General features: G+C 55.8%; 3 protein-coding genes across 3 annotated transcripts in view; 2 read left to right on the plus strand and 1 right to left on the minus strand.

The window, feature by feature from the left end:
• On the minus strand, positions 1 to 13,360 carry RBPJL (recombination signal binding protein for immunoglobulin kappa J region like). Its single transcript, XM_075516943.1, has 12 exons — positions 13,273 to 13,360; positions 12,902 to 12,977; positions 6,175 to 6,300; positions 4,472 to 4,542; positions 4,093 to 4,208; positions 3,027 to 3,201; positions 2,475 to 2,612; positions 1,805 to 1,914; positions 1,565 to 1,705; positions 1,046 to 1,201; positions 704 to 807; positions 1 to 281 (listed from the first exon to the last, which is right to left on the minus strand). Exons 1-12 carry the CDS (start codon positions 13,358 to 13,360, stop codon positions 8 to 10), a joined length of 1,575 nt encoding a protein of 524 aa, XP_075373058.1. The 3' UTR covers positions 1 to 7.
• LOC142417091 (caltrin-like protein 2) overlaps positions 1 to 16,693 on the plus strand; it is a 156,443-nt gene that overhangs the window by 119,397 nt on the left and 20,353 nt on the right. The gene's annotated exons all lie outside the window — the stretch shown is intronic.
• The window catches only part of MATN4 (matrilin 4), a 17,628-nt gene continuing 13,790 nt past the window's right edge, over positions 12,856 to 16,693 (plus strand). The window contains exon 1 of the mRNA XM_075517023.1: positions 12,856 to 12,945. The gene's annotated coding sequence lies outside the window, so the exon portion shown is untranslated. The remainder of the gene's footprint in view (positions 12,946 to 16,693) is intronic.

Here is a 16,693-nt window from a genome sequence, read left to right on the forward strand (position 1 = left end):
CAGCTTGCTAGCTCTGCATGAAGAGGTGGAAGTTGGTCCTGGTGAACTCCTGATGGATGCTGTCAAGTAATTTGTCTGAGTCCTGGGGGACGTCCGAGAGGACCTGCTGCCCTGGGATGAAGCTCTGCTCCGGGGTGTAGGTGAACGTGAACGAGCTGGAGTAGATGAGGCCATCGTCCCTGATCAGCAGGAGCGGGACCGTGATGGGGTATCGCAGCCACCTCCAGTCACTGCCGAAGGCAGAGACGTCAGGGACGACGCACGTGAGGGACTTGGGGCTCCTGGGAACAGCGCAGGAGAGGAAAACATGCATGAACCCAGGAGGGTCCAGCGCAGGAGCAGCCGGCAGCGAGTGCCGGCATGTCTCCTCCAGCCTGGAGCTCGGCGTGAAGCCTCCGGCCAGTTTCTCCTCTCCTCCCCGGTGTTTCGTTCCTCTCTGCCAGGGTTGCTTGCTTGTTTGCAGCCCCCAAGGTCCCCACGTCCCTTGCCTACTGCTACCCCCAGACTACATCCAGAGCCAGCAGGCACCAGCCAGACTCATCCCTGCCTCTGCTTGCAATGCTCATGCTCGGTCCCACAGAACGGGCAGTGCAAGTGCCCCCGTCCCCGAGGTCAGCAGCCACGTCCCTCCCAGAGCTGCGCAGCGCTGCCCAAACCCGGCTGCCGTTCCCTGCCTGCGCCCTGGCACCCTCGGCCATGTTACCTGTACATCGTCTCTGCTTCCACATCTCCGAACCAGACCTTGAGGTGTGGGTGGAAATACTCCCCCTGCACCTCCAGCATGGCCACGTCCCCGCCGCCCGTGAGCTGTGATGGGCAGAGAGCATGGCAGTGTGTTACACGGCGGAATGAGCCAGACTCCTTCTCCCACAGCATGCTCTGCCCGTGTGTCCCGTCTCCGCCGCAGCAGTCCAGATCCAGGCGTTCCCGCAGCACCCCAAAACCGGGAGATGCTGAGTGCGGGTGCAAGGACTCAGCAGCAGGAGCCACGACGGAGGCAGGCGATGGAGAGGCTGGGGTGGCCGGCGACCGGCACTGTGCCTACCTGCAGGGCAGTGATGAGTGGCACGGGGCTGACGGGCTCGCGGATGCAGGCCAGGCTCTCGCTGAAGGTGTACTCCACCGTCTCGGTGCCGATGATGGTCCAGCAGGAGCCGTCGTTCAGCAGCTCCCGGTTTGCTTCCTTCGGGCAGGGAGATGCCTGCGGAGAGCGTCACAGCTCCAAACATGCCGCAGCAGGGACGGCAGGGGACCGGGGCCAGGACGCCTGGCTTCTGCCCCCAGTATCTCAGTTCCAGCAAGCGACTCAGCACCTCTGCTTCACTCGCTGGGAAACGGGGATCATGACACCTTTGCAAAGACCTCGGTGACGATGTCCCCACCGAAGCAGGCAAGCTGGAGGCAGATGGCTTTGCAGCGATTCTGACCTTAATTTTGATGAAACCCCCCTTTGCTGGAAGACCCCTCCCAGTGACATGTTCCCCAGACACTGGCAACACAGAGGACCTTGGAGAGAGGACAGGGAGGACCCCAGGAGTCCTCACTCCTCCTCGCACTGCTGTACCTGGAACTGGATCACTTTCTCCGTGGAGAGACACAGGTACATGCTGTCGCTGCCCTGGAACTGGAAGGCGCATTTATGGAGCTGGGAGATGGGCTCGTCCACGTCCAGCATGGCATACTGCTTCATCACCTTCCGGATGATCTGCGGGGCGGCAGCATCATCCCAGGGATGGTACCCATCGCTCAGAGGCACAGAGCAGCCAGCTCCGCGTGCCCGACACCCGCAGGGATGGAGGCTTACCAGGGGAGGCAGGGTGACGCCGGTGGCCGTGCAGACAAGCTGGACCACGGAGCCGTAGCGGATATACCCTTCCCGCAGGGGGAACTCGCTCCAGGTGCAGCGTTCGTCGGCTTGCCGGGAAGGAGACAGGCAGAGTCACTGCCCTGAGCAGCCGGGGAGCAGGTCAACCTGCGCCGCCTTGCTACCTGCAGGGCTGGCCGTGCTCCCGGTGCTTTCTTACTGCTTTCTCTGCTCTGCAGGTGCTCGCTGCTTGGAGAGACCACTGCTCCCTGGGAGCCCAGCGCAGGAGCGCAGGACTGGGATGTGGTACCTTGCAGGGACACTGCCGGAGGCAGCGTGGGCGGGGATGCTCTGGGCTCTGGCCTCTTCCAGGCAAGTTACTTGCTTGGATTCATGAGCCTCCAGACCAGTACAGCTCTTGCTGCCCCGTTTGCAGCCCGTGTGCTCTCAGGGCATGATGCCAACCCTCAAAGCCAGTGGGAAGCAGCCATTGGCTCCAGAGATACACCCGGAACACGAGGCAGAGCTGAGATCCAAGCCGGGTTCCCACATCCCCAGGCTAATTCCCCCCCCTTTCGTCCCCAAGAACTGGCTTTGCAGGAGGGGAGAGCCGGGGATGGAGGCAGCCAGCCCTCATGGCCGGCGTCAGTGGCCCTGCGAGGCTCCTTACCCAGGTGGAGGGTGAAGGCTGCCCACTGCCTGGCGCTGGCGATGAAGGCTCCCCCCTCGACAGAGAGGTAGCGGGTGCTGACGGTCTGGGAGCGCAGGCGGTTGAAGAGGGAGACTTTGGAGCCCGAGGAGATGCAGACTGTTGGGAGAGGTGGTTGTGCTAGTGCTTGCCATGTCCACGTGTGGCTTGAGCTATGGCTTTTGTCAAGCCAAGGGAGGACAAGTCCCGGGTACTGGTGTAACCAGCCCAGCAGGAATCAGCTCCCCCTCGGCTGTCTTCCTCTGTATGTGAGCACCAGCCCAGCTGGGCTTTTCAAAGGTGAAGCCCACGGAGCGGGGAGCACGTTGGCATCAGCACATTACACATTGTGGTGGGCGAACCCTTCAGAAAAGACACATCAATACGCCCAGATACATTCCCCCTCTTTTGGGGATGCCCGTGGGCTTTAGGTCCAGCCTGGACCACTCCGGAGCCAAGCTGTGAGCTCTCAGAGAGCATCCCACCCTGGGCTCGCGCCCGCTTTCCTCCCCGCAGAGCCATCCCCGTACGCACGGTCCGTGTTCTTCAGCGACTGCTTCTTCTGCGAGGGCTTGGAGATGACCTTGATCAGCTTGCTGTGGAAGGTGCCGATCTCCTGCCCGTTGCTGAAGAAGAGCTTCAGGACCAGGCGGAAATGCTTGCGCTTGTCCGCGTCCGAGATGTACAGCGCCTTGGCGCAGCCGAAGCCCTGCCAAGGGCAGAGAGGGGCTGCCGGCACCTCCAGCCCAGCCCCGCCAGCCTTTCTCGCCCTCCTCACCCTCCTCACCACCCCGCAAGGACATAATAGCACCCTTTCAAAGAGCCCCAGGTTCATTTAAAGGGGGAAACGACTGGAGATGTTATTACAGGTGGAATGAAGAGCTGGAGATCGGCAGAGGCTTTATTTACACTGGGGGCAGAGAATTCCTCATGGAAATGACTGTTCACATGTGATTTATCCCACATAACATGAGAAATCGCCCTGGGTTTACAGTTTCCCTGCCGTCCTGGCCGATATGCCGTGCCTTAGCAGCAACTCAAGCTGCTGCAAACAAAGGCTCTTTTTGTAAAGTTTCTGGCCCGACTCACACCCTGCGCTCTTCGGGGACCCCAGATAATGCTTTTTCTTCTTTCTTTCCCTATCAAAAGATGCCAGAGCTCTGCTGAAGCTCTTGAACTTGGGGATCGACTGGGGTTTTCTTTAGCTGTTTATCTGCAAATGAAAGACCAGGCTTTCATTTTGTGAGAAGCGGCAGTGCTGCTCATCGGGAGAATGTACCGGGGCCGAGGGAGATCTGCAAATTTTTCCAGCTTGCCTGTGACGGGGCTGCGGCCCTGAAAAGATGGTGCCGAAGAAAGATGGGGCTCTTTGCAAGGCAGGGGAGCCTGCCCGGCTGCTCGGGCTGCCACCCGTGCCACAACAGGGGTGGCAGAGCAGGAGCGGGGAGCGATGGCTAGGAAGGAAGGACCACGACATCCCGAGGAAGGGGATGATGTGACATCCCAGGGCGTGGGGTGACACCAGGGACAGCCCAGCCCGTGCATGAACAGGGTCCCCATGGGGTGCCGCTGCACGGTCCCGGGCAGCATCAGGCTTTACCTTTGCATCTGGCTGCTCCTCAAAGCTGAGCTTCTGGGTCTCCATCAGGCTGCTGCCCATGCTGTCCAGCCCCATGTACCCGCACACCTGAAAACCCTCCTCTCCCAGGTCCCTGGCTGGAAGAGACAGGGAGAAGCACCCTCCAGCCCCCGCGCAGGCACAGGCGTGGGCTCGGCTCCTCCTGGCGCGGTGGGTTGGCCCGGGCTCCAGCCCTCCCCAGGTCTGGACCGCAGAGGGCTCAGCCTCGAGGGGGAAAGAGGAGTTTGGGGGCAAAGAAAAAATAAACGGGGTCGCTCTCCCCTTTGTGGAGGCGGAGGGCAGCTCTCCGTGGCACGGGAAGGGAGGGAGGAGAGGTGCAGGGCTGCCGCCCAGTGCTTACCTTTTATCTGCTCCTGTTTTAACTTCCATCCCGGCCCACTCAGGTAAACGCAAGGTGGAGGGCAGAAAAACCTGCAGAGGCAAATGGACAGTTTCTTACTGCGCTTCAGCATCCAGAAAAGGTGCTCGGGGGTGACGGGACGGCTGGGCTGAGACTGGAGACCTTCACTCGGGGCTCGCTGGCGCCGGGAACAACCCCGCACCCTGGGAGGTACGTGGTGCTGCAGCGAGGGGCTGGGGAGCCCGCGGCTGGGGGCACGGCAGGGCTGGCCGGAGGAATCGCGCTCCGCTGCAGCAGCTGTCTCAGCCTCTCTGCCTGCAATGGCTGCCTCCAGCTGCAGCCACATCTGGTGGCTGCCACATCTATCGGTGCTGCTGGTGGCCACGAGCCCATCGGCCATGGGACGGCCCCAGGAGGGGAGGACGGGGCGCCTCGGCCCCCTCCTGCGCAGAGCCAAGGGGGGATCGGGCCCCCTGCCTCTGCCCGCCTGCCATGTGGGCGTTTCGGCAGGTCGGGAACAGAGTTTGCATTCACGGCCAGATTTGGAGCCCAACGCAAATAAATCTATAGCCAGGGTTTTGGAAACCTATTTTCCTGTGTTTTATTTGGGTTTCCACTGTCTTTGCGCTTGTGTGAATGGTGCAAATTCATCCTCTATTGATACTGGGTAAAGCGCTAGCAGAGAAAACACTGATGCAGAGGGGTGGGTATTTCAGAGCCCTAAAGTCCTGGGTATGGGTTTATTTAAACAAGTCATCCACAGCACGGGCCCCTGACTCCCACCATGAAGGAAAATGGCACCAGCACCTTTAAACTTTAAGCTGGGAGCTCTGTGCTGGTTTTCTCTCCTTCTCCAGACCTGGCACCTGATTTTCACGCTCATCCCTTGCACAGGGTCCGGAGCAGGGGGAGAAGGCTGTTCTGAAAGCTCAGTGATACACGGGGGCTTCCCTCCTGGCTGGGAGACCCCATCCCGAAATAAAACCTTTACCTGTGGACCAGCAGCCCCTGGCAGGAGGCTGGATGTGATGAGGACTTTGTAGGCACAGCCAGCCCAGCTTAGAGCTGTCTCCTGGGCTCTGGTGCAGTTATGCCTTCGAGGTAGAGCTCGTCGCCTCATAGCTACTCCACACCCGGTAATAACAGAGGATTATTTATATCACCAGGATTAATGGAGGATTAATTATATTACACTGCCACAGTCTGACGTCACTGGCCAGGAGTAGCAATTTTGGAGATTCAAGCCAGAACCTCAAGGTGTTTTTGCAGTGCAGAAAAGATTTTCAAAAATAGCAGCTTTTTGGAGACCGTGGGCATTGATGGAAACTCCCCAGTCCCTGCTGTGGCCGTTCAGATTTTAAGACAAGATTTCCAGAGCACTTAAAACACTAACCTTTCCTCTTCTTCTTCTTGAATAATTTATTTCCTTCTTTTCCTTCATCTTTCTGATCTCCGTTATGTCACGGGAGGAACCTAACCATTGGGAATGTCTAACTGGGATGGATGCAGGTGGGGGGTTAATATCCTTAGTTCAAGACTAAACAGTAGTTTTAGATGCAAAGAGGTCATGAATGGATGGAGAGGGGATATGTCAAATCATTTGCTTCACCAGCTTAAATCAGAGAAATCTAGCAAAGTTGAAATTGAGCTTTAGGTAGCTGGGTTTGGGAGTGGCTATCAGAGAAGCTGGGGCCATTTCCTACCTTTTTTCATTGCCGTATGACTTCTGTGCGACTTTGGCGTGCAGTATCAGCACTGTCTGGTCTGCCGGCAGCTGCAGGTACCTCCGCACGCCGTCTCGAAGCAGGCTGGTTTCGTACGGGTTGGATCTAGAAGACAGCAGTCCCCCGGCACTGTAACACCAGAACCAGGCTCCTCGCCTTGCCCTACCAGCCCTACGCCGAGCAGGGAGCCTGGAGCACCCTCCGTGTCCAGCCTGACGGGTGGGGAAGGCGGAGAGGCTTTCCCATCGGAAAGCACTGGAGCTCAGAGAGCACCTCAGCTGCTGTAAGACCAGGGCTGGCACTGAAAAATATAAAGTTTGGATAACTGAATAACTGCTTCATCAGTTTTCAATCCAACACAGACAGGGCACTATGTTTATAGCTCTGAAACGCACCCTTCTGAGACTTCCAGTCCCACGCAACGGTGGCAGTGCCCTAACTGATTACCGATTTGTTTTTCCACCTGATGCGCTTGTTGCTGTATGGCTTTTTGGTGAGTTGGGAAACGATGCTGCCGAGCCGTGAGTGCAGCTGGGGAGCTGTCACGCAAGGAGGAGCTGCTCGTTGGCTTCTGCAAGGGCTGTTGGGTAAGAATAGCTGCATTTTTCTCTGAGATCTAAGAAGTGGGTGGTTTTACTGATTCTTTCTGCTCTATTAACTAGAAGGAGTTCCCATGCACCCGGCACTTAACTCTGCTAACTTAGTAGGTTGGGTGTTAACGGGCTGGAGAGACATGAGGTGGGTCCAAGGCCGAGGTGCCCAGCTCTGCCACCTGGGACACGTGTGCAAGAACTGGGGGATGAGGGGGAGAGTTACGGGTGTCTACTAGGGAGGCCTTTTGTGGCGTTGACTTGCTCTCAGAGGAGGCGAGACTGCCCATCTGAAGAACATCAGCTCCTGCCCTACTGACCGCCCTTTGGCTGGATAAGAGGAAACCAGAGGAGAGGGTGCTGCCGGGGCAGGAGCCCCTTGTTGACACATCTGCCCATGTTTGGGATGTGGCAGCTGGGCACACTCAGGAGAAATTGCTCCTACCAAGGGGACCCAGCCTGGCTGGTTATGAAAAGCTCTTGACTTAAGCCTGAGCTTACTTCTTCCATGCGCTGAGCTCCCTTGACTAGCTCCAAAGGGTTGTTTGTGCCTGCTGGTATTTGGACAATGGCTCTGTGTTTCTGCTCTGCGTGCCCAGGGGATGTTTTTGGACCCACTTGGATGAGCATCAGACCCAAACCAGATCCAGCGCCCTCAGGAGAGAGAAAGCTGTATGGAAACTGGCTTCAGGCTCTGGCTCTTGACCCTCCCAAGGCTGCTGGGGGTCACCCATGATCTCTCCACACAGCGATGGCCTCGGATCAGAGACAGAGAGAAACAGCAGTGGCCAGAGAAGGCTGGGAAGCCCCAGCCACAGCTGCAAACACAGTGCTGAGCCACTGGGAGAAAGCGGCCGGGGACTGCGGGCAGCGCCGGGGTATCGCTCGGAGGAGAAGCGGTGAGGATGGGGGGCATCAGCCATGGCCACGCAGGGAAAATCTCGCAAGAGGTGGAGCATTCCCATTAAAAACTGTCTCTCTTCCTCTTAAATGGGCTAGAAATGGAGAATAATTGAGGGCATAAATGATCAGATGTGTGAAGAGAGGTAAATCTGGTCCTGCCAAGCACCCCAAGGCAGGCTATGGTGAGCTCTTGCTGGGCTCAGAGGCCAGAGCAAGCTCCCAGGGAGAGAAGCAGCAATCACCGCCATCCCAAGCAGCCTTTTAGAAGAGTTCATCAGCCAGTTTTGCTCTTCCCAGTGCAACATGTGTACTTTAAAGAGGCTGTGCCCTTTACAGCTTCTAGGACCCACATTACAATCAGCCTTAAACTTCTATCCCTTCACTTCCAGCTTTCCCACGTTGTGGATGGAGCCGATGCTCTCCTGTTTGTGCGTGGAAGACAAACACGTCTCCCATACAAGCAAATGTTTACCCAGCGGCTCCTCTGGGTAGTCCCATGGGGACCTGATGCTTTGCACTTCACAGATTTTCCCATCACTGCTGTGTTCACTTATTAGATGAGCAAATAATCTCCTGCCCTTCTCAATTCTTTATCCTAGATGTGTTAGCCGGATCACCAGCAAGCATAAATCAACAGAGCTCTGCCAAAAGCAGATTTACAGCCGGTGCCAGTGTCACCCACAGCATTAGCTGCTGCTCTCTGTCTGAGAAATGAATGTTTTATGGCCATGGCAGGCCTGTTCCTGACTGCAGAGCACGGCTTGCAGAGCACGCGCTGCAACCGAGCTCCTCTCCCCGCGGCAGCCCCAGCACTGCTGCCAGCACACGGCTCGGGGCTCAGCCACGGCTCGCTCCGGCCGGCACTCATGGCAAGCCAGCCGTAGCTCCTTTGCCAGACAGACCCTCGGATCACCCTTAATGGCTCCCGTGCCGAGGCTGGATCGGTTCCCTCCGACTCTCCATCGCGGGGCTGGGAGACTCCTGCTCCCGTATGCTGAAGTTGAGCTTTACCAACCAGTATCCCACCAGTGCCCTCTCTAGGATGAGTTACTTAGAAAGGCTGGAGTGAAGCTTTTCAGCAAGACTATCTCCTGACTGGTTTATATCTTTGCACAGCCAAAGAGATCCCGTAAGAAAGTTATTTAACCTTTTTCCATAATGGCAATCTGCAGCTGTCTCACTCCTTTGCTGCCAAGCAGTAGTGTGATTTCAGCTTTGATCCGCCTTTGCTACTTTTCCCTTCATCTGAAAGCACCATTTGGGAATGTCTCTGCAAAAGTCTTGTTTTTCACAGAACTAGTGATTGTGATCAGGATAAATATGGAAAAGGCTGTCCATTGGCCTGACCTTGGCAATTCTTTTACACTAATACAACATGGTGAAAAATGAGTACTAAACCTTGCTGGCTCCGTTCAGTAGCATTTTGCCCTCAGTTTGTCAGAGACAAGGGGCACAGAGCAGGGGAGAACCAGGCTGGGTGTGAATTTTCCTGGTGAGTCTCATCGTTCAGTATCCAGTACAGAACGAGGAGCGTAGCTTTGGGTCCTTGCTCATGTCTCAGCTGCAGGGACACATGCTCCATCCCTGTTAGCGTCACCCACCGGCACCGACGCGCTCACCAGTGCCCATCCACATAGCTCATGGTCTGCCTGGGAAGAGCCGATCCCCGTGGAGCTGCTGGGCTGGGCACTGCTGGAGGGAGCCTCTCCCATTAACCCGTCGGCAGAGTAAGGAACAGCCTGCTACCGAGACCAGGCAGCGGCAGGGAGTGTTCAGGAGCAAATTGCCAAAACCTGTGGATTAAGACGTGTGCTGACAGCGTGGCCAGCAGCAATGCCTGCTCCGCAGAGCCTCCCACGGCACCCGCTCGGGGCAGGGCCAGGCTTGTGCAGGTATCACTGCTCCCTGCCATCCGTACATAATACCAGAGGCATGTGGGTTACTGCCCGGAGCTTATTCAAGGGCCTTCTGGAATAATTATCCACATGCTATTTACTGCTTAAAGTGGGAACGTGCATGCCAAAGGCGGGTAAACAGACTGCAGGTCTTCAGATTTGATGTCTGGCTGGAGGAATGACTACTAAGAAACTTGTCTTTCTTTTCTTTGTCCGTTCTCTGCAGCCATTGCCTTCCAAATTTTGGGGCTAAATTGTTTCAGTGATGTATTTCTGAACAGTGCTCGCCATTCTGCCCACCGAGGCGACCACCCAGCATCCATCATCTGGTTTAAATTTGCCTTCAGAGAGTGAAAGGGCTATTGCTAAAGCAGCTCAATATACCCACTTGGCTCCTTCTGGCACCTACAGCCTCCTCAGGGTTACAGGGAATTATTCACTCCTTCTGACATTTATTATATTAAATTATTAAAATGCTTTGATTGTAGTGCAGTGTTAGTTCAGTGTCATGTTAGCAGCACCGCACGGGCTGGGCTCTTAGAGCTCAGGCTAAAAGCCTCCTTTTCAGAGCCTGAGGTCTCAGCTGGGACTCGACCGCTCTCGCACACAGTCAGGCATTATGTGGAAGCAGGGGGGGAGCAAGGGGGGAGCCAGCACCTTTCTCCTACGCTGATTTTTGTAAGCCTTTCCCCCTCCCTGCTCAGCCTGGCATCGCTTACCGCCGAGGCTTTTCCCTTGCTTTAGGTCAGGATGTGCCTCAGGAGAGGGTGCGGGCACGCTTTGAGGTGCATCTCTGGGTGTTGGAGGTGGGAGAGACCCAGGGCACCCGTGGGTATTTGCAAGCCCTGCCCGTGTTTGCAGTGCCCTCTTCCATGGGAAACGAAGCAGCAAAGGAGGAGCACCCTGTGTGCTTTCACAGGAGACACACAGCTGGGCCATCGCGTGAAGGGCTGTTTTATGTGGGCATGCGGGGAACCCAGGCAGGCGCTGAGAGGCTTTGGTAGGGTTGGACCCTGCAGTCACATCGCTGATTTTAGGAGAGCTGATGTTTAACACCACAGCTGAAAATTAGCCCTCGCCTTCCCATCAGCGAGTGTGGGGGGCCTCAATGAGCGCTTTGTCCTGCCTTCAGCTGGGAAATGCATTTTCTCCTTCCTCGGTCCCGGTGGGTCGGGCAGGGCTGCGCATTGCCGGCTACCTCCTGCCGCGGAGCACTGCAGCTCGGGGGTCCTGCCTTCCCGCTCGGGCTGCCGCCCTGGGTGACCGCCCTGCCGCAGGCACGGCTCCCGCCTCTGTCACAAACAGGGGACAACCCAACCAAGGGGCCTTTTCAGCTCAGCCTTCCCCTGCCACTGGGTTGCATGTCCCCGCTGAGACAGCCATGCTCACGGTGTGGGATGTATCCTGGTCCCCACATCACCTTCTGCTCTGCGAGGGCAGATCAGGCCGGGAAGTCCCACAACACCCCGTGCGTGCACCCTTGGGTGACCGCAGCAGAAAAAGCACTTTACGGGCACTGGGAGAAGCAAACCACCTTCTGCACTGCTGCCTTCCAGTGCACTGATGTTCACCAGCTCAGTCTGCAGAGGAAAGGATCCGATTTTTTTGGTCCCCTGGGAATGAAAGTACCCAACTTAGGAGATCAAAATACGATCCCGGCAGGTGTTGTTTAGAAACTGGGTCTTCAAATCAGCTCTTTATACAAGAACTTTAACTCATGGTAACAGTGTCCTCAAGTGCAGGTAACACTGAATTCAAGTGCAGAGATTTAATTTGCTGCTTTTCCCCCACAAAGGAGCTGCCGTTTGCCTTGCTCAGGAGATGGCTGCCCTGCAGCTTGCTGGGGACTCACTGCCACAGAAGGCAATTGTTCTCTCCTGGGCTTGGGGAAACCAAGCGTCCTAATAAAAAATATCCATTTTAGAGGTCTGGGTTATATTTTGTACAGAGCAGGGGAGAAAATGCCTGCAGTGCTCTTGGGTATGGAGTCAATGCAATGTTTATGCAAAAGGAAAAGCCATTAGAAATCACAGAAATGAGAAGCCTGCAGTTTCTGGCTTCCCTCATTTTTCAATACCTCCTTTAATCCAGACCAACCCAACCCACAAGCCCTTGTATATGCATGGGTATTTATAAATCCTATATTTTCCTCACTGCACACACAAGTGAAATTCAGCCTTTTCTGGGCTTGGGGGATTTATCGACCACACCAATGGCAAACACTGGCCGAGAACAGGAAGCACGAAAACCCTGCGGCGGTGGGCTCTGCGGGGGACCGGGGGCCAGCCGGGGTGCTCACCCCGGGCATGTTCCCAGCTGCCCTGCGCCTGCCCTGGCAGCACCAACACCCTCAAAATGCCCAAGTTTGATACTGCAGTACTGACTTGTTTGCTAGAAAATCCAGATAATGTGGGTGATTTACTGTAGTCTCCTTTCTCTGTTCCTCATGACGTTACTGCACGGAGGAAGGAAAGTGCTGTTAAAGCACTAAAATACAGTCCTAAACTAAAGCACTAAGCAATAAACTAAGCACTAAACCTAGTGGTGGTTCCTACCACCACCAGACTGATGTAAGTGCTGAGAAGAGGTGGAGGGCTGGGAAGATCTATTCCAGGGTGTCTAAGAAGCCTCTGCTGATGCTCTCCATTGCTACAGTCGGGCACATCCGTTGACCTTCTTGCTGGAAGCTCAGCTGGAGGCTCTACAGCCCTCAGAGCTCTGGTCTGCAGCCCCCTGGTCCAAACCCACCTCCCCTCGCTGCAGCCGCTGCCTGCAGGGGCTCCTAAACTCCCAGGGTGCAGCAGCTCAAATGGACGGGAAGCTTGGACTCTCCTTCTTCCAGGACCTTCCGAGTTTACGGGGCTCCCGAGCGCACTCCCACAGCGGGGGAAGGTGAAAGAAAGAAAAAAAAGGAAAAAAAGAAAAAGAGGGAAAAAAAGAAAAAAAAAAAAAAAAGGAGGCCTCTCCCTGGCCGGGAAGTTCCCCGCAGGCCAGGGCTGTGGATAATCCCGCCGATGCCGCCGCACACCTCCGGCCACCGCCGTTTCCACCTGCGTGCGGCTCCCGCTTGCCCGTGGGCACCTGCACGGACACGACCCGCGGGGCAGGGGGTGGTGGGACCCCCCGCATCCCCCTCCCAGCGCTGCCCCGGGGCCGGGCCGGGGCGCGGCGACCGTGCCCGCCCCCCCCCCCCCCGCCCCCGCTCCCCCGCCCCGTTAAATGCCGCGCGGGGCCCCGCCGCCTCCCAGCGCTGCTGCCGCCGCGCACCGAACCGCGCTCCGCTCCGCGCCGCCCCGCGCAGCTCCGCGCCCGCCGTACCTGGCCCAGTAGCGCAGCGGGGAGCGGCTCCGCGGCCGGTACGGGTGAGTGAGGGGCTCCGCGGGCGCCGCCGCCCCTGCGGGAAGGGAAGGGAGAGGAGGAGGGTGAGGGTGGCCCCGGCCCCGGCCCCGGCCCCGGCGCGGCGGGGCTGAGCCGCGATGCTGTGCGCAGCGCCCAGCGCTGCCGCGGGGGTTGGCAGCCTCCGGGGGGGCTTTTCCTTGGGTGGGGGGGGACTGGCAGCGAGGGGAGCAGCCATCCTGGGCATGACGAGCAGAAAGCAAAGCCGGGCGAGGGGGAGAGCAGAGCCTTTGACATGGGTTTTATTCCCAAAAGCCGGGGGCTGGAGCCCGCCCGAAGCCCCCCGGCTGTACGGTCTGGCCCCCTGCAGCGGTGCCAGCGGTTGCCCTCCCGAGCGCGCTGGGCTGGGGGGCACGTTTTGGTGGGGCAGCGGGGGGCCATGGTACCCCGCTGTCTCTCGGGGCCTGTGCGGAGGAGGTAAGCTCTTCTCCGCCGTCGGGATGGGGCAGTTTGCAGTCTGCCTGCTCTGCTCGCCTTTTGCCTAGCTTTCGGGCAGGTTTCTGCTGATACGGTCGAGGATCTCTTTTAGCAGAGAATAATAAGGTCTGGTACACCTAGGCAAGGCGTACTGAGCAATAGGAGATCGAGATCCTGCAAAAAGATAAGCTTAAAAGTGTGCCCTAAGTTAGTTATGCACTGTTTCTGCACGACTGGAAAATTGGGTCTGTGCATACTCATAAATATGTTTGCACAAGCAATCACCCACCTTTGGCTTATAATTCCAACCATTTCACAGGGGAAAATTAGCTTTGGGCGCTTTTGGTCCAAGCAATTACATGGGAAAACATGTTTGGAAAATCAGATTATTCTGCACTCATCGTATTTGTGCTAACACGCAGCAGTCCGAGATAAGTGGAGCCGAGCAGATGCACGATGTGGTGGTATGTGCTCCACTGGGGTTTTCCCCCTCGTTCTACGAGGACAGCCTTTGCTGCGGTGCAGAGAGCTGCCGAATCCCTCCGGGAGGCAGGGCTGCAGAGCGGGAACGGGTGTCGGTGAGGAGGCTGGCAGGGAAATGGGACAGTCCCGCTTCGAAGGAAGCCACCACGTGTGTGCAGTGGGACTGGGGGGGAAGAGGGCTCCAAGAGAGGAGCCTGCTCAGAGCCCCGACTCTGAGACGAGGCACACAACTTTACCTCTTCCGCTTAAACCCATAGGATTTTTGCTTCAGTCAAGCCCAGTTTATTTATAAAGTTACTATGAAGTCCTCCCACTGTAGCATCTCTTGATAGTAAAGATTTTTTTTTTTTCTTTTTCCAAGAACAGGAGCAATTAATCACAGGCAGTGAGTGTGAGGTTCTCAGTAACAAGTAGAAACTGCATTTCACAAGCACATTCTTGTGATCTCTTCAGGGATTCATTAGATTGGCATGTGGTGTCGGCAAAAAGTGTGTGTGGGAAATCTGCTCTCGGATCTCAGCCCTGATATTTGCCACCGGGATACGGATAAATTTGGCCTCATCCGAAATACAAATTCCCATCTGGAAGGCATGCAAGAGATCTTGGTGCTTGTAGTAAAACGACACTTTCCATCGAAGCAGGCAGCGTATTGCTGCATCCAACTGGAAAAAGTTGTTGTTGATTTTTGTGGAAGTTGTAACATTCTTTTTTCTTGGAGAATTAAAGAAATTTTATGTGATTAGTACAAGATGGGCTTGGGAGCTGCCCTTATTGGTGATGGTAGCAAACAGAAAAGACGAAGCCAACAAGGCAGCCCGTTGTAGGCAGTCTGCGGTCACAGAAGATGTTTGTGCTCCGATTGCTCATAACATAGCATTTCCCTTGAGGTTGGCATTAGGGGTTAAAGGTTTTCAAGAGAAGCCTTTGTTTAAACATCTTTAAAGTTTCCAATAGGGGCCCCTTTGTTCGCTTTCCGAGCAGCGTGCCTGCCTTGTTAAAAACTCAGTGCTCATAAAATGCCATTTACAAATGCTTGATGAATAGGGCTGGAACATGGAGGGGGAGATAAGTAGTGTTTGTATCTACACGCACATGTGAGTTACAGGCAAGCCCTACTGTAAGTGAATAAATGGGACCTAGAAGAAACACAGCAAAAAAAAGATCGAGTGGTGCTTGTAAAGAAACTTGTAAAAATCAGCTACTCCCCCAGAACCAGTCAGTCCCTTTTGTGCCAGATGTCACACGTGTCTCCTCCAGCCGTGCCAAGAGGCTGAGCGGCTCCTGCCACTTGTCATTACCTCTCAGTAATCGTGTTTTCTCCACTTTGGGTCCAAACAGTAGCAAATTGATCACTTGGGCTCCGTTGGCTGGAAGGGAGCTCGTGCAGCTGCCATAAGGGCTCCATTGAGCAGCCGGGCGCAGGGACCCGGACTTTGCGCTTTCTGTTACCTGCTGTGGGCTGGCAAGAGCCGCCCCTCTGGAGGTACTTGCAGCACAGATGTACCTTTAGGTATCAAGTAACATTTTTAGCACTTAGAAGGCTTTGGTTCCCTCTTCCTTCCTGGCTAAATGTAAAGGGTTTAAAACCAGCTCTGTTACAGCAGGGGAGGGTATAGGCGTGTGCTCAGGAGACTCCAGGGACTGGTGCACAGCTCTGGCAGTGTTTCCACGCAGGATGCTGTTGGGCTGCCGTGCCTGATCCTGTGTCTGAAACTTTTCTGGTTCTTAGGCAGCTTGTCCTTCCTGGTGTTTTTTACTGGAGGCCGGATTCGTTTTCCCTAGCAACTTTCCACCTTTGCCTGTGTCTCTTTGTCCGCAAACTTCTGATCTCTCGCCTTGCAAGCCCTTGGTTGCACACATGAATCCATCACTAACCCGGTCCCTCTGGTGCCCATCAGGGAAATCTATAGGGATCAGCTGTGGTCCCTTGCAGAGAGGTGGCAGTGACTTGGTTTCTCTCCAGACTTCAGCCTTCCCGTCTCTGGGCTCTGTCACGCTGCTTTGCTGGTTGATTGCCATCAGTAAGTTCGGGAGTCTTTGAGTTGTAGTCTGCGGACCCATAGGAGACCATGGTCTACGGCAGGAATCAATAGGAGCAGATCTGTTGACAGCGGAGGTAACACACTATACAAGAGTCTGTGTCTTGGCTGGAGAATTAGCAGGGTCCGCAAGCTGAAAAAGATGGAAAAACCCTGCCTTTGGGTATTCACAGCTCCTACACTTGCAGCTGAACTTGGATGGCTTCCCCAAAGTGTCACGTTAGCATCCCCCTCGTTCTTTTTCTCTTTTCACAGCATCTTGCTTTGGCTTTAACAGTACCAGGTAGGATGAGAGTGACACAAAACATTTCAGTCTGCACCCAAATGCCAGGCAGGAATCTCACTATCACTCCTCCGTTTCGCTCTCCCCGTCATCTGCTGAACCTCTTGAGTCAAGTTGTTGAGGCAGATGACGGGCTGAGAGCAGCTGCCCCGTGCCCAGGTTCCCTAAAGCACATCTGGACATTCCCTTGACTGTCTGAAGTGCCCTTGTTTCACCCTGGCTGGGTCTGTGCCCTCATCCCGGGATGCAGGTGGGAGAGCCAGCCCGGGTCCTGGCTCTGCCACAGGCTTCCCACAGTCTTGAGCAAGTGGCTTTGCCGCTCCTGGTCTCTGGTTCCTCATGCCATGCTGTAGGACTCTCCTTGGAGAGCCTCATGAGGCCTGAAAGCCTCAGTGAAGCAACCTCAGACTGTTCCCTGATCTGTCCTGGAAGCAAAGACCTCATAGGCACCTTTGGCAAGAACTCGATAAATGCAAGAGAATTAGATGATTT

This window comes from Mycteria americana, chromosome 14, assembly GCF_035582795.1.
Source record: "Mycteria americana isolate JAX WOST 10 ecotype Jacksonville Zoo and Gardens chromosome 14, USCA_MyAme_1.0, whole genome shotgun sequence".
Classification (NCBI taxonomy): domain Eukaryota; kingdom Metazoa; phylum Chordata; class Aves; order Ciconiiformes; family Ciconiidae; genus Mycteria; species Mycteria americana.

What these genes read in the sequence shown, in the direction of transcription:
- RBPJL (XM_075516943.1), bottom strand. Translation starts at nt 13,360, where the DNA reads ATGGCCCCCCGCTGCCCCACCAAAACGTGCCCCCCAGCCCAGCGCGCT. An exon ending in GCGTCACCCTGCCTCCCCTG is followed by an intron (nt 1,706 to 1,804) that starts GTAAGCCTCCAT and finishes GCCGCCCCGCAG; the next exon opens with ATCATCCGGAAGGTGATGAA. An exon ending in GAAGCAGAGACGATGTACAG is followed by an intron (nt 282 to 703) that starts GTAACATGGCCG and finishes CGCTGTTCCCAG; the next exon opens with GAGCCCCAAGTCCCTCACGT.